General features: G+C 39.3%; 1 protein-coding gene across 9 annotated transcripts in view; it reads right to left on the minus strand.

The window, feature by feature from the left end:
- Positions 1-24008, minus strand: part of diaph2 (diaphanous-related formin 2) — a 450956-nt gene that overhangs the window by 282374 nt on the left and 144574 nt on the right. For 7 of the 9 annotated variants that reach the window (XM_008420583.2, XM_008420582.2, XM_008420587.2 and 4 more), the window contains 6 exons: positions 22360-22476; positions 16681-16799; positions 13309-13373; positions 11469-11573; positions 6313-6375; positions 3065-3424 (listed from right to left, as the gene is read on the minus strand). In XM_008420583.2, coding sequence (XP_008418805.1) covers positions 3065-3424; positions 6313-6375; positions 11469-11573; positions 13309-13373; positions 16681-16799; positions 22360-22476 — 829 coding nt within the window. The remainder of the gene's footprint in view (positions 1-3064; positions 3425-6312; positions 6376-11468; positions 11574-13308; positions 13374-16680; positions 16800-22359; positions 22477-24008) is intronic. The other 2 variants (XM_017307147.1, XM_008420584.2) reach the window with 1 other exon arrangement.

Genomic DNA, 24008 nt, shown 5'->3' on the forward strand with positions numbered 1-24008 from the left:
CTGTTGAACTCTTGGTCCACTAAGTGGCTGTGGGATTTTCCTGCAGAGCCTGAGCAGAATAAAGATAGCCTCTGTGTGTTTAAGGGAAGGCATTTATTACAACTTGAGCTAATGAGCCAATGTCGAGCTTAAATATGAGCCTGTCTCGTGGCACTTTGTGCAGCTGTGGTTATTTTCTTCCTCCCAGTGTATTCATGTTTCCTTTGTAAAGTCATTTTCATATGCTCATAGATATTTGTAATCAAGATCTTTATATTATGCTAAAATCTAATATTGTAAATAGTAATAGGCTAAAGTTATTTAGCTGAAATGGAAGCTAGAGAATAATTTCATTTTTGTACAATGGCCTACTAAATCTTAATTTTCTCTGGGACTAATACACCAAAAAGAACGTAAATGCAGGACATAACTCTTTAAAAGTGATTAGCAATTAAAAGCTGACATTTCCCTTTGTAAGCCTGTGTTAGACCTGTCCCATGTGCATGTGTTGTAGCGTTGCTTTAGGCTAATAATGCACAGCCGCCGCAACCTGCTGCTAAACAGGAAATGGCTACAGCAAATTGAAGTGTAGTGAGCAGCTGTACGATACAAATGAAGCATGAAGGTGCCATCCATTAAATTCAATTTGTTTACATTTGTGATGGTAGGATAGAACTAACTTTTTCAAGGAGTGCTTCCCACATGCATATAGGTATCATTTCGTGGCTGCTATGCTTTGTTGCCAGAAAGATTTTGCTCTTTGCCATTATCATTTCTGGAAGTTTTCCTCCCATGCCAAGTTACTCCAGTACATGGCAGCAAGATAAACATACGTCCTCATCCAGGCTCACGTATGATTTTAATTGTTCTTTTAAACATCTTTCCAACATCTGCAGCAGTGCTAAGAGCTGTGCATCATCTGCTGTAAAAAGAGCATGTTAATGTGAAACGGTAAAGTTGAATTAGCACACTTCTTTTTGTTGAGTATGTGAACCGTGCTGATTTTGGACACGTATACGGCAGGAAAACATAGTGGATCTATAAAAATGTTTTGTTATTCTCCTCTCTTTTATGCAACTGAATAGTAGTCAAGCCTGGCACTTGTGTACTTCCATCTGCTCCATATAGAGGAGACAGATGACTGATGTTCCACTTCACTGACACAAGAGAAGCAGATTGTTTTTCTTCAGGTGGTTATGAATTTAATTTGCATCATGAAACCAAATTCCCTGCAGAGCCAAGGTTAATCCTCTTCCACTTTAACCTGTTTACGTACACTCCTGCAGACATTGGTCATTTGTCCTCTTGTACATGCACACAAATCATGCATGCAAAACCACATCAACCCATAAAAATGAGCGATGAAACCGATGATACCAGATCAAGGTGCAAACAAACACAGCCACCCTGGGAATTGGTAATCAGAAATCGCATTGTTGCTTCCTCTGTTCTGTAAAACAGAGAAAGAATGAGCTCAGGGAAACGTACAACTCGGGGAAATAAGTAGTATTATGAAACTGCACATCTAGAAGTTGCTAGAAAGACTTCAATTCAGTTACAACTGACCTGATTTTCCCTTCTTTTGTGTCATTTAGAACCAGGTTCCTTTTGATATAACATTTCACCAGAAATTGGCCAGTTTTCTCAGCGCTGCTTAGGCGGAATCGATTTTATTCACACACTTAACGGTAAGGAAATATAAGAACACCGGTTCAGTGGGAATCTGTACACGTCGGCATAAAAGGTCAATGTAACAGGTGTTAGATGTGTGATTCATCAAATGATTCATCTTTGGTTTGATCGTTACTCTCCAAACTCTGGCCAACTCAGTTATGAATTTTTCAAGCTGGCTGACTACAGATTCAACTCGTGTAGTTTCAAGACATCCTCAAAGAACCAATATATTTCCTGGCTAACTTTAAACAATGGTTAACCTCAACCAAGATGAGTGGCTGGTCAGGAAATCAAAAACGTGTGTATGTTTCCAGTCAGAGAATGCCAGTTTACTTTTCTTGCTGCCAAACCAAATCAGATCTGGTGAAGAGAATTAATATTACTTTCCTTTCTTTTAGTGTTATAGACTTAATTTCACAAAAGAGACATCTATTTGGCTCTGTGTTGAAAAGGAAGAAGTTTGAAAACATTCAGATCTTCACAACCGCTCCCGCCTGTCATCTTTTTGAAACTGTTCGTTTATTTCAAGTTTAGAAAAAAGCAGCGCTTTCGAGCAGCGATTGCTCGTAAGCGACACCAGGTCAGCTTGCAAGCTGACCTTTTGTCCGAGAACATCAGATCACTTAAAGTTTAATTAGTTTGCTATATGATGTAAAATCAGAGAAGAGTTTTATCCATCAGGACTACAAAACAAATGAAAATGGCTTTACTCTAAACCTTGATCATTTTCTGAATAAATCTGCATAAGATACGCACAGCGAGTCTACAAAACTACATTAAAATACATAAAAGACGACCTGAATCCACTAAAACCACCAAACATAATTTGCACTATGAGCATGACTGCAGAACAACAAACATGGCATTTTGTTTGCAGTGTGTAACTAAAGGCAGAAGCACCAGGACGCACAAGTGGTGTGAAAAACCATCAAATCGAAAAACCATCAAATCGACTAAAATTTACTGAGACGATGGATAAAACATTCAGAAAATACAACCCAGGTGGAAGAGAATGTATCGTTGAAATTGTTTTTAAATGTGACGGAACATTACACAACACATTCTTTCTCCAAAATATGCTAAGATGGTGCAAATCCAATGGCATCTGAGCAATAAAAATTGTTTACCATCAAATCCTTTGAAATAGGTGTTGTGAGAGGAAGAGTGTGGCATGTGGTGGAACGGCAGTTTGAAAAGATTAAAGCTGCATTTGGGTAAATCTCCTGCTGGTTTAGACTTAACATTATACTGTGGAGGCCTAAAAGATCAAAAGGTTACTAAAAAAAAGTGCAAATTGACGGTCTGTGTGCAGATTGCACAGATTTCCTCTGTAAGGGGAGAAGTAACATTTGCATTACAGCCTTAAATCAGAACACAGGTCTGCATGAGATCAATGCACAGATTACTATACCTTGGACCAGTTGACCCTCTTCATCACAGTTTCAGGCTTGTAAGTATTCTTTGGCTCCAGTCCATAAGGCAGCTTGACAACAGGTAACCCAGGGGGAGGAGGAGGACCACCAAAGCCCCCAAACGGAGGAGGAGGTGGGGCCCCACAACCTGGGGGCGGTGGGGGTGGTGGAGGTCCTCCCCCTGGGGGTGGAGGAGGCGGAGGGGGGACAGACGCGTGGCCAGGCAGAGGAGGAGGCGGAGGCGGTGGGGGTGGACAGCCACCAGGCGGAGGTGGAGGAGGAGGAGGAGGTGGAGGTGCTGTGCCTCCAGCTAGCGGTGGAGGAGGTGGTGCTCCAGGCGCAGCTGGGCCTGCAGCAACCTGCAAAAACCAAACAGAGAAGTCTGTAGCGGAATCCATCCTGAGTGAGGCTCTTTTCGCCTGATTTAAACCTGAATCTGATTTGATGAGGAAAAGTCATAACAGCAAATGGAGAAGCAAACTGAATGGGGTCAAAGGTTTTCTCACAGTTCATCTCTGCATTTCTGTAATTCACAAAAGCCAGGCCAAAATCGGGCTTTAGCGCCTTTCACTGGACGCTTGTAAATTACACCTGAGGAGCTTTCCTCTCTTTCTCTGTGCAATACATAAACATTTTAATCTATAAGTTTAGGAATTTGTCCCCCGAGTGACTTTTCTGTGCATCTTTCGAGATGAAAAACTCTGTTGATTGTCAATAAAATGAAAATAGAGAAAGCTCTTTTAATCCTCTTTTTAATGCAGCACAAAGATCCGTTATGATCTTGTCTAGGGATACGGTTTATGAGGTAGGAACATTTGAGAACATTTGAGCTTTCTACAGAATAATTAATCATATACTTAAAGACTTAAGCGTCATATTTATGCTTTCTCAAATTGGAGGTAAAACTATGGGATAAAGCAAGATTTTTTTCCTGGTAGCCAGAAGTGTAAGTATTTGTACATATTGGACTTTCAACACATTGACATGAGTTCATACAGTTCAAATATTGGTTCTATATCTGTTAATTATCGCATTTACCGTTACTTACAAAAACAAACAGTTACTCAGCATTGTAACATTTACTTGCCAATAAACTCTGATCTCAACTGTATTTAGAAAATGTAATTTCCAACCAAAACTCTGCATTAAGTTACAGTATATGTTGACCCCTATTCCAACACATTTACAAAAGTTTATTTGGTGGTTTAAACTTCAGCTATATTATGGCAAATTGTCACCTTAAAGCATTTCATTACTTCTCTTTGGAATTCTTTAGACATTGAGCAAAATGTGAAATAACACAGAAAAGCGTAAACCACTTTAATTTACAATAGATAAGAATGTTGCTTTCCCATCAAGAGCTCATTATGAATGCTTACAATAGTGCACTATTAAACAGTCAACAGGGATGTAATTATAACGCGAGACATGTCAGGACTATCAAACATTTCAAATTACCAAGAAGCCGGCGAAAGTCCACTGCATGGCCAAAAGAAAAATGTTTATAGAAATAAAATTTATGCCAATTCCAAAATTACAGACACTGTTGCTCCAGTTGGGCGCTGATTAGATGTCTCCTCTAACCGAAAAGCATTTCCACTTCTCATTTCCAAAAGCAATTCCACCACAATGTACATTTCCCCCACTCACTTGATTGTGTGCGTAAAAATGTAATTGGTTTCATATTTAAAGACGCTACATGGCGTTTCATTACATAATGGCACTGACTGATTTCTTATTAGAGGCAAAAATTAAAAAAGGCGTTCTTCAAGGAGCTCCTCGCTCAGATTGCCCAGAGCCCTTCGCCTTAAAAAAAAAAAACCCACGCAGTGATTACACGTCTGTCAATCTTTTAAGGCTAATAGGAGAGAATGGATTCAAATTAGCTGCTGAATTAGAGCAGATTTGTTTTCATAGTGAGGGGCCTCTATCTCTATCTTCTTCTGATCCATCAGCTCCAATACTAGATTAAGAAAAAAAAAACCTACTGAATAATTGACTATTTTCCTCAGCTTTAGTTTCTAAATTTTCAATAGAATGATTCTGCATTGGACAATTTGTAGGGAAAAAGTTAAAATATTTCCTCTCTTAACCTTCCCAACAGTTTATATATCTGTTCAGTACACCCACTCTTAAAAACATGTTAAATAAATGCTTGTTTCCAGGTTCAGTGGACGCGGCATGTGATTAAATGTTCGCCTCAGTCTCGTCTCTTACTGAAACATTCAATCTCAAGTGTTTAAGTATGAAGATTAAGGACAAACAGTCGACTCTGACTGCAAACAGTGTTTAACTTATCTTTAGATTGATCAAATGTCTTAAAAATACAGAGAGATCTAATATGTGCTAATTTGTTTACTGAAACGTTATTTTGCAGATTAGTGATTTCCAGAGGAGTCATGTCAACGTGCAACTAATAAAGAAATAAATGTAGTATTCCAATAAGAAACACTTACTTACCTTCACCATTATTCTAATGAAAATTGTGTTTTATTACAAAGTACCGTGGGGTCTGTTGACATCTGGCAGTAACATGCATCTTAAGTGATTCAAATATGCCGTATGTTTTTTGGTGACCTGGATCTACAACTGCACTCATAGCAATCATATAACCGATCTACAGCTACGTTTCCAGTGCCGACTCACCTTTACGCAGTTTTTTTTCTTCACAGTAAAGGTGTGTATACAAGCTGATTGTGTTTCATTGCTGTGGAGCCCTTAGGGATTAAAATCTTTACCGTCTCAGAACTGATGCTATGTGAAGTCAAAATTTGCTGTATTTATTCTCATTTACTTAACCCATATCATTATCTACTTAATAAAAATAGAGTTGGTAGTCAAAACAACAAAACAAAAATGCAACTGTGTCACATCTTAGAAATGTTAATGTCTGAATAAAATCTGATTTTTTCTCTTTAGCTGACAGTTCACTGACTTTCGCGACTTGCCTGTAAAGCGGATTACTGAGAATTATCGCTCAGCACAGATTTTGATCCCAGCTGTGAATGGTCGGGGCTTGCAAGGTCTGCTTTTATCCAAATTAGGCAGGATGCATGTTAATACCAGGCCTGAACGGGGCCTGAGGGCGCAGAGCAAGCATGCAAAAAGGACTAAAGATCAATCTCATAATCAATTTGACAATTTAAAGCGCCACAGTCCTTCATTCCTTTACTGGATACTTGGATTGGAAGGTGATTAAATGTAGGATTTATGTGTCAAGGGCCAAACATGCAACAAAGACACCCACCTTGGCTTCAGATTCCCTGATGAGTCTCTGAGCCTCTTTGAGCCTGTCATTTTCTATAGTTAACTGTGCAGAAAACACACACACACACCAGAGATGCACACCACGAGATCAGACATGAAAGAGCACACGGCAGACAGGGCAACAGGAAAGCACAAATGGAGGGTGGGTTAGACAGAGAATGAACTGAACACTAGTGAACTTCAACAGGTAAAAAATTCACACCAAACACAATAAAGACGAGAGAAATTTAGAGGACAGAGAGAGGAGGGGGAGGGAATTGCTTACACAGTTAATGACAATGTTAGTATCAGGCTCTATTCCCATTATATCGGAATGAGGCATTCTTGTGCAAAAGGCAGAATGTGATGTACTTTTACACCTAAAACAAGATGTAACCCATCTTCAAAGGAACATCAGTGGAGAGCAAAAGGAACGCGGCGCAGCACCACTGACAGTTGGTGCTCCTTCAAAAACCTTCTTCCATTTCCATTTTTTTTCCCAGCTCCTGGCATCATGAAAATACATTTCAACTCCACACCCTCAGATGTGTGATGGGCATTGATTTCACTGTGCCGTCTTTGTTTTAGAAATGTACCCATTGTGCTTTGATAATTCACTCTCTGCAACCTTGCCAAAAGTAAGAGAACGGGAACATTTTCTGCAGAGACTAAAATATTTTCCGTGCAGCCGATCTTACAAAAGCTCTCACTATGGACTGTAGAAGCATAAATATTTGATGTGCACACTGGAACAAAAAGAGATGGAAACTTTCAGTTGTGTGGCTTAAAAGAATCTTTTTATTTTATAAAAATCTTTAAAAATTAACGTGCAATATTGAAAGCTAAAAATGTTTATTTTATAATTCAGGAGGTTCAATAAAATAAGACTGAGGTAGAAAAAGAACAAGATGATGTTTAGCGAGGACATCCAGATTTTTTGAACCAAATTTAGTTGAGTCAACATCAGTAAAACTGAATATACCTGAAAAGTTTACTTCTGTGTTTTAATTCAAAAAGTGAAACTCCAATTTCTGTTTCTCCTACAACTAAAAAGATCCTGCACAACTAGTAAAATGAAAGGTTCTGTGACTTTCTGTTCTTCCTTTAAGTTCTGAGTCTGAAAAACTTTGGATCTTCTGATTCTGATCACTGAGCCCAGACACGACGTTTCTGATACTTTCGGGTCAGGACTGGCTTAGGACAAGGAATCAAAAAGACGTAGCTAATGGATAAGTCGGTGCCCAGTGGCTCAGGAAGCACCGACACAGCTGCAGACCAAAAAACCCTTTAAAAGGGTGGAATAATTTATTTTAATGGCACATAAAGTCACTTTATATCTGAATCAAGTAACTATCTTAACTTCAGTAATAAAAATTCTGTATATATCAAACATACCTTAAAAGAATTAAACTTTACAAGTTGATGCTTTGATATTGGGCCGCTGTCTCTTTAAGAAGCTCCAGCTCATCATCACAACAATGCTTCTCATTTTGCCATTTACAACTGTTGGATTGAGAAGTAATTAGAATTTTAGACCCAGCAGATCCATCGGGTGTTTGCTAATTGCTGCTGCTGCTAGTCTGGAGGAGCTGGCTGGGGGGATTTAGGAGGAAGGTGTGCTCTGTGAAGCAACGGTTCAGCTGGAGATTGCAGCTTGAAGAAGGGGTTGTGTGAAAAGAAGTGACGCTGTGTGGAAGCAAGCGTTTTACGCACCCTGGCTGCCATGGAAGATTCAAGGTTTCCTCAAACTTGCATGGAAGAATCAAAGCAAAACTCCAGGTATATTTTCAATGAGGGGATAACGTTGTAACATGATAAATTAAAGTAAATTATTCATAATGCTTCCCCTTTGTTGGTGTTTGTCGCAAGGCTGTAATTTCCCCTGTTGCTTGTGCACCATCTTTAACTATACTTTTTCCTTCCACTAAACTTTTTCAGCGAGAAGCTTTTGTGGAATCTGCCTGCTGTGTACCTGTTGACTCAGCAGTCTTCCCCTGTGGTTGTGTAGGTCAGCAGATTAATCTAAACATACAACAAATTATGTTCCTAAATGAGCTGACTAATTTGGGGACTTTTTATCGGCTGTAAGCCGCAATCAGTCAAAAAAATATTATAAATAAACACTTGACATTTATCATCACATCTGTACGGAATATATCCTTTTCTGACATAAACTAACTTTTCAGCCATCCCAACAACAACAACAACGAAGCTCACAGAGCGATCTCTTCCTCGTGAGCTCTGCTACCTTTGTCAGTTAAGTCAAACTTCGTAATGCATCAAGTTAGACGGCAGTCTGGCGTAAAAAGACAGAGAGAGAGAGGTCTACTACACCTCCAGCTCCTCTGGGGGCCATGCTGGGTCAGCTACAAGCTGGCCAGGTTGTTAAAACCTATTAATGGGATGGCGCAGTGTGTTCCAACGAACCACTGCAGTGCTGCATTATTCATCACCTCCAGAGCCGATTCAGTGAATGGTTTTCCCTCCTGCCTTGAATGGTTGCAAGCAAAAGGTTCGGGGAGTGGTGGATGAGTTCTATTTTCTTGTGATTTCGATGTCCTTTGTTGATGTTTACTCCACTCAACTCAACTGGGAGATAATCAAACAGACACATGAAACATGCTGCAATACAATGCCAAAGTTCTGGAGACAGACTCTCATTAAACTTGTTGGTTCACAAACAAGGTGAAGAGAGGCAACTCAGACATGCAAGTGTTTTAGCGTCTGACAGGAATTCTGTCGAGGAGATAGATGAAAGGTTGGGGTTATCTCGAACGACATTCATATTCAGCAAAAAAAGAAAAAACACCAGCGATCCCACAGAGGCTTTGATGGACAAACTGAATGCGTGTCCTCACGCTGATCTGAAGGTTCTGCGCTCTGATGGGTAATAACTTCTCTAAAGCAGCGTGTCAAACGTGGAGTGGGTTCCAAAACACACCCTGAAGCAAAAATATGTCTGTCTATGAGAAAGAGGCTGATGTTCAGTGCTTTCTGTAGCAACTCAAGTGTCTCTGGCGCCAAAAATCAGCTGGATGATTATTACAGGCCCACAACAAACACCAATAGATCTCTCTAATTTTACATGCGCGCATCTTCCTCGGGTGAAGGGTCAAGATGAAGTTGAATAAAAGTTTTAGTTATCCTTGGTCTTCTGCTCATCTGAAATCAAATCACTCCTAGACATCCCTCCCTCTAGCAAAATTTATAAGCTCATTCCAGTGGATCCCTAAGGCTATGTTCACATAGCAGGCAAATCTGATTTTTTTCTTTTTTTCCCAAACCCAGGTTATGTCCAAAGTTTTCACAGCAGTCCAAATGGCCCAACTCCAATCCTGCCCTACCCAACCCCCCAAAAAAATGTGTATTTCGCCACTTTCATATGTGGTACTAAATTGGATACGTATCCAAAAATTCTCAAAGAATGTGCAGTCAGAATGGCCAAGTCACCGCTTCATAATTCTGCCCCAGCAGAAGCCAGACGCAGTAAACAATGGCTTAAAATTATGGTTATGAAAAACGTCTGTCAGAGAAGCACGTCACATCACGATCACAGCCTTCTCTACAGAATTTGCTTTCAATGCTCCAAAAAAAAGCCACTGACATTAGGCTGTTCTTTGTTTTAAACAGCTTTCTTTGTGGTGGTGATTTTGTGACAATCCTCCACTGCTGAATAACTTTAAAAATGATTCATAGATGGCTCTGTCCTTTTTTTAATTCTGTAAATTTTTAGGTTTTGTATGGCATCAACGTTTTTCTTCTGCAGATGTGGGTCACTTTGTGGTTGTAAACTGCTCACACGTAAAATGAATTGTGTTTGCATTTAATTAGTAGTATAAACAACCACACCAAAAAATAAATAAAATAAAATATTGGATTTAAGCAAACAATCAGATATGAGCATCGAGATCTGCTGTGTGAACGTAGCTAAAGAGTTCCCGAGCTGAGAGGTTCATATAATCTCATCAGCATTTTCTGGGTTTATCCAACTATCTCCCCCAAGTTGAATATGTTTGGAAACTTCTGAGGAAAACTCAACCGTAATCATGTTTTCATAGAAATGAGGTGCTCAGGTTACTGTGACCAGTAGTGAACAAGAGCCAAAGTTAGCAATTTTCAGCATCTGATGTGCCGTCAGATGCATATTGTGATGCTGCTTCTGCTCCAAATAAAAAACAGATGAGAGGAAGTATTTTGTGCTGCTCTTACATCTTAAATATAGCTCTCAAAGTGAAATCTGAAATATTTAGAAGCCATATTGAACGCTCAAAACTTCACAAAATCCAAAATTGTGATTGGTGCATCTCAGATGTTTGTCAGAGTTGTTAAAACTAATCATTCTTTCCAAGTAAAGTTTGACTGTCCAGGTTTGATTTCACATTACACGTTCATCTGCAGTCGGAGCAGGCAGGTAGATTTTGAAAAAGGTTAAGTTGAGGAAGAACATTGATTGCATGACTAGTCAAGAGACCAGCAAAAAAAAACAAAACCTGATCTGTGAAGAGTTGGGATGAATGTTTTAGAAACTGCTTCAAGCAGAAACTAAGACTCACTTGTTCAGTCGTTACTAGTAACAATAAATGAAAATTTGAGATAAAAAGCAATCTAAGAAACAAATGAAGCAATACCATCCGTCCATGCTAGTTGAGATTAAATTCTCAAAGAAGAGAGGCAAACTGCCCTTTTATCCCAAGGCAGTCCTAAAAAGGGTTTCAAATTGGGTTAAGGGGGAAATAGCAGTCATTTTCTGTACTCAGAACGGGGGGGCTCTGCCTGGGAAGAAACGGCGTGGAAGCTTGGAAAAGAAACGCAATCCATCTCTGCGATGATAGAATTTCATAGGAAAAGCTTCAATAGAGCAATTCTCGCTTACAAAGAGCTACAACTTAGGAAGAAGATTGACCCTTTATTAAATCAAGCCGTCTTGCATGGATGATAACTCCCACTTACAGCACCTTCACATCTTTAAGTGGGGTGAAAAGGTATCCTTCTGACCCAATCAAAGTGTTTCTCAAGGCCCCATTACTCCTTGATGCTACGATTTTTCAGACACATTTTCATTTGTGTGAATGTTTGAAAAGTATTTAATATCTTTCATCTCAACTTGATCAAAATAACTTTTTGGAGGCGCTGTTTTTCTAGAATAGTAAGATTTACCTGCGTCTCCAGAGTTTGGATTTTTGACTCCAGCTCCTTGATCTTCTCCTCCTTTTTTTGGGACTCGGCCTGGGCCTCCTGCCGTGCGCTGAACTCCTCATCAAACTGCAAGAGAAGAGAAACAAGAATGTCTGCGTGAAGATAACAAACACGTGTAGAGGGAGGTAAAAGGTAAAGCGTGGGATTGTCTCCGGAGAGCGACCAGAGGGCGCTTCAAGTGGAACAGAAAGCATGCCACTTCACACTCTGAGGCCCGTTTCTATCCATAACCCTTACGGCCCCGGAGTCCTGTCGCCCTTTGTCTCTTGTTTGGATCTTGGTTTTCACGTACGTTGATGGCTCTAACCTTTGCAGAAACCAAGGCATGTCGCAACAATGATTTCACCAGCCCAGCAGGGAGCAGAGTGGACCGCCGCGACACGAGTCTTAAGAAAAAACATTCAGGACCCCTGCTGTTGTCAGATTGAAGTTGAGACTGTGTTTCTTGCCTTACTACAGCACAGTGAAAATGTATTTGTTTGATTACAGATTTCTTTCTTTCTTTCTTTTTTTGATTTACTGTCACACCAACACCTTTAAGATCAAACAAAAACAATGTGAGAGTATAAAAAAAAACATATTTCCAAGTGATTATTTAATTTGTGAAGGGAAAACCTTGCTTTGAGTAACAAGTTGATTAGCAAGCTCAACAAACTACGAGGTAACCGATTAACCAAAATTATTTGGAAAATTTTGTTCAATTTCATTGACATCTATCAGTCAAAATTGGGCTACAAAATCATTTCTTAGGCTTTGGGACCTCCAGGGAACCACAGTGACCAACTACTGAACACTAGTAAACCGGCTTTGTAGTGATCTGCCTACCAAAACGACTCCAGGATTAAAACGAAAGCTTGTCCTGGAGGGCACAGAAAAACCCAGACCAGCATCTAAAGCACAGAAGGTCTCGCATCATTTCACTAACTGAGTTCATATCTCAATAATTAGAAAGAAACTGGAGAAACGATGCATCCATTTGAGAGTTTCACAGAAAATAAAAGAAAAAACACCTCTGATCTAAAATAATGATTTACCAAAATAAATTTTTTATGATCCCCATGTTTACCAATGGACCGCTAAATATTTTGTGAACCGAGGAGACAAAAGTTGAACCTTTTGACCCTTATATGCACTGCAGGACTAACAGCATTTATCAAGCAGGGAAGGGAGTACCTCTGGACTGGCCTTAGTAGATGGAAACATTCATTCTGATCAGGGAGAATGTCCAGCCATTAGTTAGTGACCTTAAGCTAAAGTCCACTTAGGAAATGCAGCAATAATTACACAAGCAACAGTAAATGACTGTTTCAGAATAGCCTAGACAAAGGACAACTAAAATTCAATGCCATTTGTGTTCAGATGACATGCAGTCATCTTTAGGGGCTAATTATTTTTGCCTGATATTTCAGTGATATTCTGACAATTCACAGTGTGACAAAAGAAAAAAAAACCCAAAAAACCAGGAAATCTGATGTTTTAAAACACTATTTCACAGAACTGCCGGTAGCTGAATCTGTTTAAACCTTTAAGTGAGGCCCGGCCTTAAATACGGAATTACATCAAGGCTTTTCCACATAACTTAACTCTCCCCAACCTTGTGCACAAATAAGTATACATCAGAACATCACAATCGATTCTTGTAATGCTGATACGGATCATGTAGCGTCACAGCCAGGTATTGATTGGGGCATGCTAAATCAATAGCTTGTCTGGGAGCTCTGGGGAAGAAAAAACTTTGCTGATGGGAGCTGGCCAACCAAAAGGGAGGGTGGGGGGGCTATTTGAGTGATTAATGTCTCACCTTTTTGGAGTACTCTACAGCCTTCTGTTCACTCTCTTCAACTTTGGCTTTATCCACACACTGATCTGCAAGACAAGAAGGGCGTGAGATACTTCAAAGGCATCTTAGGGTGCAGCATGCATCTTTAACTCATTGTGAGGCTTCAAAGTTAACTGGTGTCTTCTTTTTAAAGTATATCCAACTCCAATTTGGGTCATTCATCTGGGCTGTGAGTGTTTCTTAGGTACCTTTTTCATTTAGAGTGCCAAAATGTAGTCTAGGACAGCTAGCAAGCACCTCGTTATTTCCAAAAGGAATCATTTCAAACAGCAATTGAAAAAGAATACATGGGATATGGCAATTTGCTGATCAGATTTCTAAAAAAGAAAATTTAGCATCATCTGTATAATAAAACCTTACGTGGAATAGAAACATGATAACTGCAGGTTAGGTAAGTTGTTGGACATTGGCAGGTTTAAAGTAGCTAACGAAAAATCAATGAGAACTATAAGTGTACAGTAGAGTTGTAAACCACTTATTTTTTGAATATAGATTATGTGCTTCATTCTACAAAAGAGTCTGAAACAGCAGAGGTAAACTGACATTTTATCTTTTATAGACTTTATATATATATATATATATATATATATATATATATGATAAATTTAAATGTATGGACTCTTATATTTACATCTCAAAAATATCTGCAAAATACGGCATGCTTTTTATTCAAGTCCTTGTATTCTGACACCCATAAATAAAATCCGGGGGAACCTATTGCTTTGAAAAGCCGACAAAGCAGCAAGTGGAGTCTTCCAGAGTGATTTAATGTAAGTCTAAGTTCAGCTCTTCTGTGAAGGTTTTAAAGGCTCGTCAGAAAACGCTGGTGAGCAAACCAACAGAATGAAGACCAGGAAACACACCAGACAGTGTAAGTGGGAGAACATGCTCGCACCATAACCAACAGAGTTGGTGTGAACATTGATGAAGCTATAGAAAAAAAACAAACAAACTATATTTAGGCTGGAAAAGACCTTTCACCTTGCAGCAGCCAGAACCACCATGCTTAGATCAAAGTCTATCAGTGTTAGAATGGCTCAGTGAAGCTCCAGGCCCAAATCTGAGGTAAGAGATGAAACCTGATGTTCAAAGATGCTATCCATACAATCACCCTGAGCTGGAGCAATTTTGCAAAGAATAAACAAACCTGTCTATCTCTACATGTGCAAAAGCTGATAGGTACCCCAACAGACCTGCAGCTGTAATTGCAGCAAAAGGGGGTTCGACAACAATTTGGCTCAGTCTGAATGTTGAAGAAGGACTTAAAAAATGGAGAAAAACACATTTCAAATCCCCCATGTGTGTTTCTGTGAGCTTCAGCGAAGTGGGAGAGAAAGCTTCAACAAACAGAGGGTTGAATACAAATCACTGTCACAATTTTCAGATTTCTATTTAAATAAATAAAAATACACAATATCTCGTAAAATCCCAATAATATACAACTTTAGTATTATGATGCAGGAAATTGAGAAAAATGTCCAAGGGGTTTGAATACTTTTGTGTTGAAGCGATAGAGGAAGCTTGTTTGGTGGAGAAATGAGAGGAAGTGTACATGATTCATGACCTACAAGCAGCGTTTGGCTCTGGAAAAATGCATTTTAAACAAAATGCCTCAAGTTTTAATGTGAGTGGATCAAGGCATTTTGTCCGTAGTCTGCCATCATTACACAGCTACAGCTTAAGATGACAACTCGCTTTAAAAGAGGAAACTCAAATGCTAAAAATAGGTCTAAAAAGGGCAGAAAAGACACATTTCATCCCTCCATGTGCTTTTTTATTAAACTTCAGCAAAGTGAGAGGAAGCTTCATGCAGCATCTGTTCTCAAGGGATAAGTTTAGAAACTTTTAATGACCCTTTGTTGGCAAGTCACAAGCTAGCGATACGACTGTGAGAGACAAAGTCAATTTATTTTTATTTTTCAGCGGGAAAAAAAAAAATCTCCTTTGGCAATGCAGCTCAAATTAACATTGTCTGCTTGACTCCACCAACACAAATAACTGAATTAAAGCAAATGCTTCTCCATTTTATGATTCATTTGGCCAAATCAAACACACTTCACTGTTAAATTTATTCTCATGCTGATAGACTGGAAATCTTGGATTTTTTCCACCAGCCAGTGAGTTTAAAATAACTAGTCCAACAACACCAACCAGATAAATTGCAGTTTGTGGCTGAATTATGTTTTTACATGCAGTTAGATGTAGTGTAGTAATAAAAACCAACAGAATTTCTGACTCGGTTTAACTTTTGCAACATCAACTGAATGTTGTTGTGAATTGAAAGTGCTTCAAAAGTGTGTGCTTCAATCTGTAAAGGCCATTCTGCTGTGAACGAACAGATGTTATTTAAGGAGTCAGCAAATGCTGGTTGTAGAGCATTTCTCTAGCAGAATCTGAGCAAAATGGGTCAATGGACACATTGTTTAGAGGAATAAGGTAGTTATATGAAAAGAAGTGCAGGAAATAGTGCTACTTGGCTGAAAAGGTGCTTTAGAATGGAAACCAAACCTAGAAAGACATTGAAGAGACTACCAATGGAATGGATTATTGGCAAGGCTCCACAAATGACATAGTTTACATGTCAAGATTTTTTAATCTCTGTTGATTTTCAAGACTTGAGCGACTCCACACAACAACAAGAAATGATAGATTTAACAAGTACATGACAAATAAAACACAACACACACTGACAGGTTTCACTCAAGAGCACTGAGATGAGTTCATAGTAAACAAACATGGCCGACCAGGACGAAGCAACAGCAATAGTTTGGGCATGATGAAGTGCCCAGCATAATTTTTCGACCTTGGTCCAATACAAACATGGCAAGGGACATAAAAGTGCAGCTTCTGAGGAAAAACTGAGGAATGCAGCGAGATTGTGGAATAGATCATCCTGGGCTGAAATACACATTTATAGTGTGAAGCAGCTCTCTGTTTATACAGGTAATTATTAGTTCAGTGAGTCACATGAAAGCTGGATCTTCAAACAATTTTCAATTTAAACTGCAAACGTTTGAGTTTGTGAAGAAAAACACATGAAGTGCTATTGGTTGTAGAGGCTAGTTTTCTTTTTTTTCCTCATTTTTTGGGATTTATTTTAAGTAAGTTAAACTTTTATTAATTTTTTAATTGAAAGTACAAAATGAAGACTTCCTCTTGTATTTGCATGTGTAAAAATAACTACTTTAAGGAACACTTTAGTTAAACACTACTTTAATAATAGTACTTTGTCAAAATGTAAGAATACAACACAAGTACCAAAAAATATTAGCATTTGCCAACAACAGGTGGCACATAAACAACATTTGCAGTATGAAGCAGTTGAAAAGTTACCGATAAGCTGAGTGAAGTCCACATCCAATCGTTTACTGTAGCCAAAGTCAGGGTCCGTCCCACTGCGATGCAGAACCACCTGAGACACGCATTCCTCGATCACCTTGTAGTACTGAGGTCTTGGAGAGGTCACGAGACAAAGCAGAACAATTAGACATGAAAGATATGAGTGACACAAACCCCACGAGGCTAATTAACCACAAATGATTCCCTTATCCAAGTAGAGGTCACAAAATGCCATGTCGAAAAGGCTGCTGCTGGAGAAAATAGGTACACCATTAAATTTGATCACTTGCTTCACCCTTATCGTAAATTTAGCAGATTAATGGCTACACAGAAACCAACCACGCGATCGTCTGTCCATTTCAAGGTGACTGACGGCCGCCAATGCTACGCCTGCCCCCTTGCATAATTTGCAATCTTCTTTGGCAATTAGGGCGACCGTAAAAACTGAAATGTAAATCTAATCAGTGTAATGTGTGTAATTAAAGGCACAATGGGCAGGAAAACATGCCAGGCAGTTGGGAGTGTGACTGGGAGCGTGGCGTCGTCAAACACGGACTGTGAATCAGCCTGAAAGTCCGTCGCCACCGCGCAGGTTGCTATGTGACCTTTTCTGTGTAACATTATCAACTTTAATTGCAAGTGACATTTAGCAAATACAATGCCATCTTAAGCTGAGCTCCAAACTGAGAAGTAATTATTTTATAACCCTGACACAGGCCAGCGTTTGATGTTTAAATCTGAAAACCAGTCTTGTTTTTTATTTTTATATTATTTTTAATTCTTCCAGTAGGTAAACAATATCTACTTTGCAAGTTAAATGTTCATCTTGTGTAGCAGATGTTTGAAAAACTGTCAGCCAAGGCACCCTGACAACAACCTAATATACTAAAACTAAACTTCACTGTTCAAGTGCATGAAAGGGTTCTGAGACATTAAACTGATGTCTCCTGCTGGGCCTCTTCAAAACATGTGTATTAGTGAAGTAGAAAAGGGGGGGAAAAGCTCCCTTCAGGGAGAAAAAGGAAAAAGAAAGACAAAATGGTAAAAAAAAAAAAATTGGCTGAAAATTAGTGAAAGAGTGAATTGGGCCTTTCTTTACACGTGTTTACCATGGGCGACATTAAATATTAACTTTAACATCAATGGTAAGACAACATTGTCCTTGCATTCAACAATCAGAGTGAGCATTAACTTCTGACAGAATCAACACACAACACATCCTCACCATGCTTCATATCTTTCCAGAGGCTAACAGATGATTTGGTGAGTGAAACTAAGCTACATAAGTAATTTGAGTGAGTGTTTGGGCAGACAGATCTAAAGTGAATCATTCTTCAATAATTACTAACAGAGAAATCCATTAGCATCTGGAAAACAGTGATCTGATTAAATAATCACAGGAAATTATTCAGTTTGTTTTTGGTAACGGCACAGAAATAAATTCAAAGTACAGTCGTCGATTAAGTCCCTCTGATCGCCATTAAATTCCTAATTAAAAAAAACAACTGCACTTTAATGTGTTTTGTTATGTTACGCCAGTGGATGACAGTAAAAGATCCACCATAGTACTTAAATATGCTGGAGTTTAATATTTTTAGCTTCCTCTAGATTGTCCAATTGATTTATAACCGCAGACGCCTAAAAGCCTGAGGTTTTAAGACGACTTAGATTAGATAAGGACTTCAGTCTGATCAAAGGCTCGGCTGTCTGTTGGTTCTGCGTAAAAAACATTGAGCGAGAAGGAGGGGAAGCATTACTGCTGCTAAAATGCGATAATTGATTACAGCAGGTAGAACTGTGAACAAAGTGTCTGCTGCCAGGTGGGTTAATTTTGTCCAAAAAGACCAAAAGCTGCACATAAACAAAATATGTCAGCGAGAAAATAAAAAGGAACATCAGAGCATTTTGTTGCCATCAAACACTAAATGAAACAGAGTTAATATCTGCCCTTTTAAGTTTAACAGCTAATTTCAAAGTCTATTTTTCCACTGCGATACCTCGTGGGTGGACAGGGCACACGAATGTTGTTTTATGAAAGGAGGAGAAAAAAAAAAAAAGACATTTTCAGCCAAAGTAAATAAGAATAAACCAGCATTTAGGTGTGCTGTTTTGAAAGCATGAAATGCCACACGTTAATCTTGAGCTGGTGGATTCACCCACTCATGACTGGCACAAGCTGGTGAAAGCTCACACGTCGCCCCGCATGGCTTAAGCACCGTGGGGACTCGGCTTACAACTGTCATGAATGCACACCACATTATTATCTCAATAAGCCACACTATTTTCCCCTTCGTCCTCCATCCTCCTCCACCGCCGCCGCCGCCGAGCAGATAGAGACTGGGTGGAGATAACTAGAGACGGAGAGAGTGACCCAGAACTGTCAGGGCCCTTCCACAGTGGGCAGGCCTGGGCTCCCGAAGCGAGCACACGTCCCCGGTATCATCCTCAACTTCTTCTCTTTCTTTGGCACCTTCATTTCTTCTAGTGATAACTTGTGGTTCAGCCACTTGATCCAGCCCTGCTCCACATAACCAGTGTAATCCCCGTATCACCAGGCTCCAAAAGAGCAGATCTGCTCTATTATTGCTGGGTGGGTTTGATGCGTTCCAACTCATTACACTTGCAAGGAAAGATTAATTATCAAAAATAAACCCAGGCCTGGAGGGGGAAAAAACATGCAACTTATGTTTTGTTTGGAGATTTTATAGTAGACAGAGCAGGTTCACTCATAATTAGAAGACTGCAATGTTTAAAAAACAAATGCTTAATGATATTATATTTGAAAATAATAAGTGGTAGCACATGGAAAATTGAGTGAGATTAAAAAGAAAGTAGGAAATACACTTCCTTGTAAAAGTTTGGGATTTTGTCACTTCAAAACCACAAACATATGTACATTTTATTTTGATTTTGTGCAACAGATCAACACAAATATGTGAATAATTGGGGAGGGGAAGATAAACAGCTTTCAAAACATGTTAAAAATAAAAATCCCCGGGATGCGTGCCGAGAAATGTAAGAGTATAATACTAACTAAAATATAAGGCAACAAACTGCCTTCAGAAGACACAGCAGACACCTGCTGTGTTTAATTTAATCCCAGTATAAATGCAGCTGCTCTGCAAACGCCTAAGAGGTTTGTTAGCGAAAATTACAAAACAGAGCTCATCAGGAAAATTATATTAAAAGTCATATTTGCGGAAATGACAAAACCTAACATTACAACTACAAGAGGGTGCTAAGTGATGGTTTAGATCGAAGGACGTTTACGTGAAAAATGGCTCAGTCAAAGTCCAACTGGGCTGGAAATTTCAATCTCTATAAATGCAGAGCTGGCAGACACACTCAAAAAGCTGTAATTGTATAGGTCGTTTGTCGAGAATTAAGCCACTCTAAGTTGTAGAATACAACATCTCAAAAATCCATAGAATGTTGTAGCTGCAACATGACAACACATATAAGTTTGAAGGGTGGGACTACTTTGAAAAAGCCCAGCATAGTGGACACAAACAATATACACAAACTCATGTTTTTTGTAAATTGGTCTGGATTCGGAGTTCTTCTCCCTCACATTCACCTCATCCAACCTTACATGGAAATACAGTATTTATTTAAAAAGCCACTTGGACTGCATTAGTTCTCCATCTACCCTAATCTGCAGCTGTGATGTACAGGGAATTAAGCGTCTCCCTCATGATGCGTTTCTACTTGTAATGTCTGTGTTCTGAGCTCATACTTGCATTAGTTTGGATGGTTGAAGGGAAAAGAAACTCATAACATATCTTTTGAAAGAACTTTAGATAATTTTTCATGAGCAGTTCAACTGATCCCTTCGCTTCTGCCTGAAGGAGCTGAACGTGGACATCGAAGCAGAGGTAGACATGGATGGTTAATGTGAATTCTATTTCTCACTTCCTCCGAATAGATGAGGAATGCATTATTCATGACTCCAAGGGGACAGCAACTTGTCTTTAGTAAATTCTTCCACCTCCTCTCATCCTCAAGTTATCTTCCAACTTGCTTTTTTTAAGCCGCAGTTCTGCAAAAAGTTCTGACGCAGCACGAAATTAATCAGAGCCTCTCTATTAAAATAAGTCACACTCTTGTTTTACAGTCACTGACTAATCAGCTTTTTCAAACATTAGGCAGCTTTCAGAGTAGCTTAATTTTCGACAAAACAAAACAATGTCCTGACTGAAACGGCTCCCCTGATAACGACCGTTCGGACAGTGCAAACAAATAAGAACCACCAACTGTTAAACGACTGCTTTCTCCTGTGCAACACAGCCAACACTCATCCAATTAAGGGTGTTGGCTGGAGTTCCTCAAACTTGCAGGATTTAACATACAGATATAAGTGATGTAGCACTTCTGTCCTAGATAATGATTCAAGCTGCAGCAGATGGAAATCTGGAGGAAGTGACCGAAAAAAGGACAAAATACAAACAATTTTTTGGTTCGTAACTTTCAGGCTACCGTTGAGTATAGATACTGGAAAAATGGTACAGAGGAAGAGAAATCATCATCTGAGGGTTTACAGTTAAAACCCAGAAAACCCTGCCAGAAATTGAGTTGTTAGCATATCGTGACAGCCGTGTCATATGGCGACAGTCTTCAGTCAGAGGCCGACACAGACTCTTTGTCACGACTCTGAAGAAACTTGGATGGTATGAACATTTAATTTCATTTTGGGAGAAACAGAGCAATTTTGAACTTGGAAAAACAAAGAAAAAGCTGTGAAAAAGTATACAAATAATTGGGTTGAAATAATGATGCCTTGTGTAAATAAGCAACTAACTTTATAGTTCAGAATAAGATTTATTATTAAAGAAGTTCTATTTCTTCTATAAGACATAGGATTACCAGATAAGCATTTTCTCACAGAGATCATCTTGTACTTCATTCTCAGCGTTTCCTTTTTATTATGAAACGGATAAAAATCAACTTTTTCCCCAGGCCAAGCTTTTTAAGTTTGTCGAGTTGTGTAAACACAACAAATTAGGTGTTCCTTTTTAAAGTTTTCAGATTTCAACTGGAGGTTTCTCACCCACAAAGCTCCCATGTTCTAATGTCAATTAAACAAAACAAAACAAAAAAACAGATTGATTTTTTATAGATGTTATAAAATCAGCACAGTGCAGCCTCCTTTAGTGAACATTTTGCTGCAGCATCTGAAACGTAAAATACAGAGAACGGCAGTGTTATCAGACTGCACGCTAATAATAGTCAGCAGTGCCGCTGTCCTGCAACCTTGAGACACATCTCGGCCCCAGCACACCTGAATCTAATCAATGGCTAATGACAAGGCATTTACAAAAATTGCTGACATGCCGAAGAGGCGATTCAGCCTTTTGATTCAGGTGTTTAGGAGCAGAGAGGCATCAAAAAGTTGCAGACCACTGATTAGCCCGATGTCTGGGCCTGCTGTGATTGACAATGCAGCTAATAGCTCAAAATGTCCTTCACATTTTGAAATGGCAGATGTAAGTCCAGAGAGGGCATTTTATGGACGTCCGGGCATCCGTTAAAGAAAAGCGCCTGCGTGAGAGTGAAATGAGAACGATGGGTTGGTGGGTATTGTATCTGCAGTCATAGAGGCAGAGAGAGAGCTCGCCTCACCAGGTCATCAGTCAATACAAGGCCAGCAGTATGTAAAAGCCAAACAGAACTTACCTGATGTAATAGTCATTCCTGATAAGCAATAGGTGCTGAAGGATTGACAGAAAGTAGGTCTCCGAGGCGGTGTCTTTCACCATATTTGACAGGAGATGGTACACTTCATTCATATCAGTGAGGGAGCAAGGTTAAGGGAAAAACAACTTTTTTTTTCTTAAATCAGATAGCTATAAAAGCATCCATTCTGACAAACTTATTCAACTCCGGTGAACATTTAAAGGTTATTACAGTTTGTTTTCATTAGAAGCGTTTATTTTCTGTAGATTGCAGCTCAGCTTCTCTGACAGGCATCATCGCACAAAAGTCAACAGAGATATAATTTCTCTTTTCCGCTGTTTCTCAGGGGAGCTGTGACAGAGTAAACTGCTAAGTTGAGAAGGGGGGGACTGGCATTGAAGAAGGCTCCCACAGGTTCACCTGTCACTCCAGACCTTTCAAGACATACAAAACTAATTACATGAAAAAGTCGCACAATGCTTCACTTTTCTACACCAACTAAATCTGGAGGATCTGATCTCTTGCAGGGTAGAAGCATATGTGAGGCTAAACCTTTATATTGAAACTGACACGCACGCAGAAGAAAAATGTTAGGCGATTAAATTTGCAAAAGCTATTGATTGTGTGTCTTAGCTTTGCTTTGCTTTTAAAGGAGAATCCAGTGACTGCTTGACATCTGAAGCAGCCGGTGAATCCAACGGGCCTTTTAATGCTTTAAGTTTAAGCCTAATGAGCAATACATCCTGATTGAAAGCATTTGTTTTGATCTTTCAACCGTTCAAAGAAGACAAATTGACAGAAGCGGAAATTAGGTGTTCAGGGTTGAACCAAATGATAAAAAAAACAACAACAACACAAATAAATCTACTTAACTTATGTCTAAAAGGTGGATCCAAGTCAGCAAGCAGACACATTTTGATTTACAATTATTTCATAAAAAGAGAGGTCAATTATCCAACCAGAATTATGCCAAGTCCTTGCTGATGTCAACCAATCATCTTGCTAAGTGACATTTTCTAATACTAGGGTTGGGCAGGTTTTATTATCAATGATCAAGTTTCGTTCATATAAATGAATCAAAGCCTCAAATAATGGCGACATTCATGCTCATGATGCGCGGATGTACACTTCTGAGTGAAGACGATTAAAATCTAAACGCACATCGTAGCTCTTCACAATCTGCATTAAAACATTTAAACCCACAGTGTCATCAACCGCCACAGAAAACACAGGCGCCGAGGAAACGTGTCCGTGATCTATGGGTTGCTCCGCTTGCCACATCCCTCACTGCGTTTGGAAAAGATCGATGCTTTTAAATGCTGTTTCACCGCTCTCCAAATCAATGTTAACAGTTTCTGTAATTAAAATGCTTTAAATATTTATTTATTTTTCCTTCTTTTAGAAACAGAGGGGGGAATTAAAGCTCTTCTAAAGTATCGTTTCTCTCCTCTGCACTACCTGGGAGAATTACCAGCCCTGGGAGATTCAATTATAACCTCACCACAGCTGCATTTCAGAAGACGGGGGGCGGAGGGGGAAGGAGCTCACCCTGGGAGAGAGCCGAGCTTCGTTCATCTATCACTAACCTTCGGACGTAACCCTGGTGTAAAACGCTGAGCTCCTCCATGCCCCCCTCATCCACGCAATCG

Source organism: Poecilia reticulata, linkage group LG10, assembly GCF_000633615.1.
Source record: "Poecilia reticulata strain Guanapo linkage group LG10, Guppy_female_1.0+MT, whole genome shotgun sequence".
Lineage (NCBI taxonomy): Eukaryota > Metazoa > Chordata > Actinopteri > Cyprinodontiformes > Poeciliidae > Poecilia > Poecilia reticulata.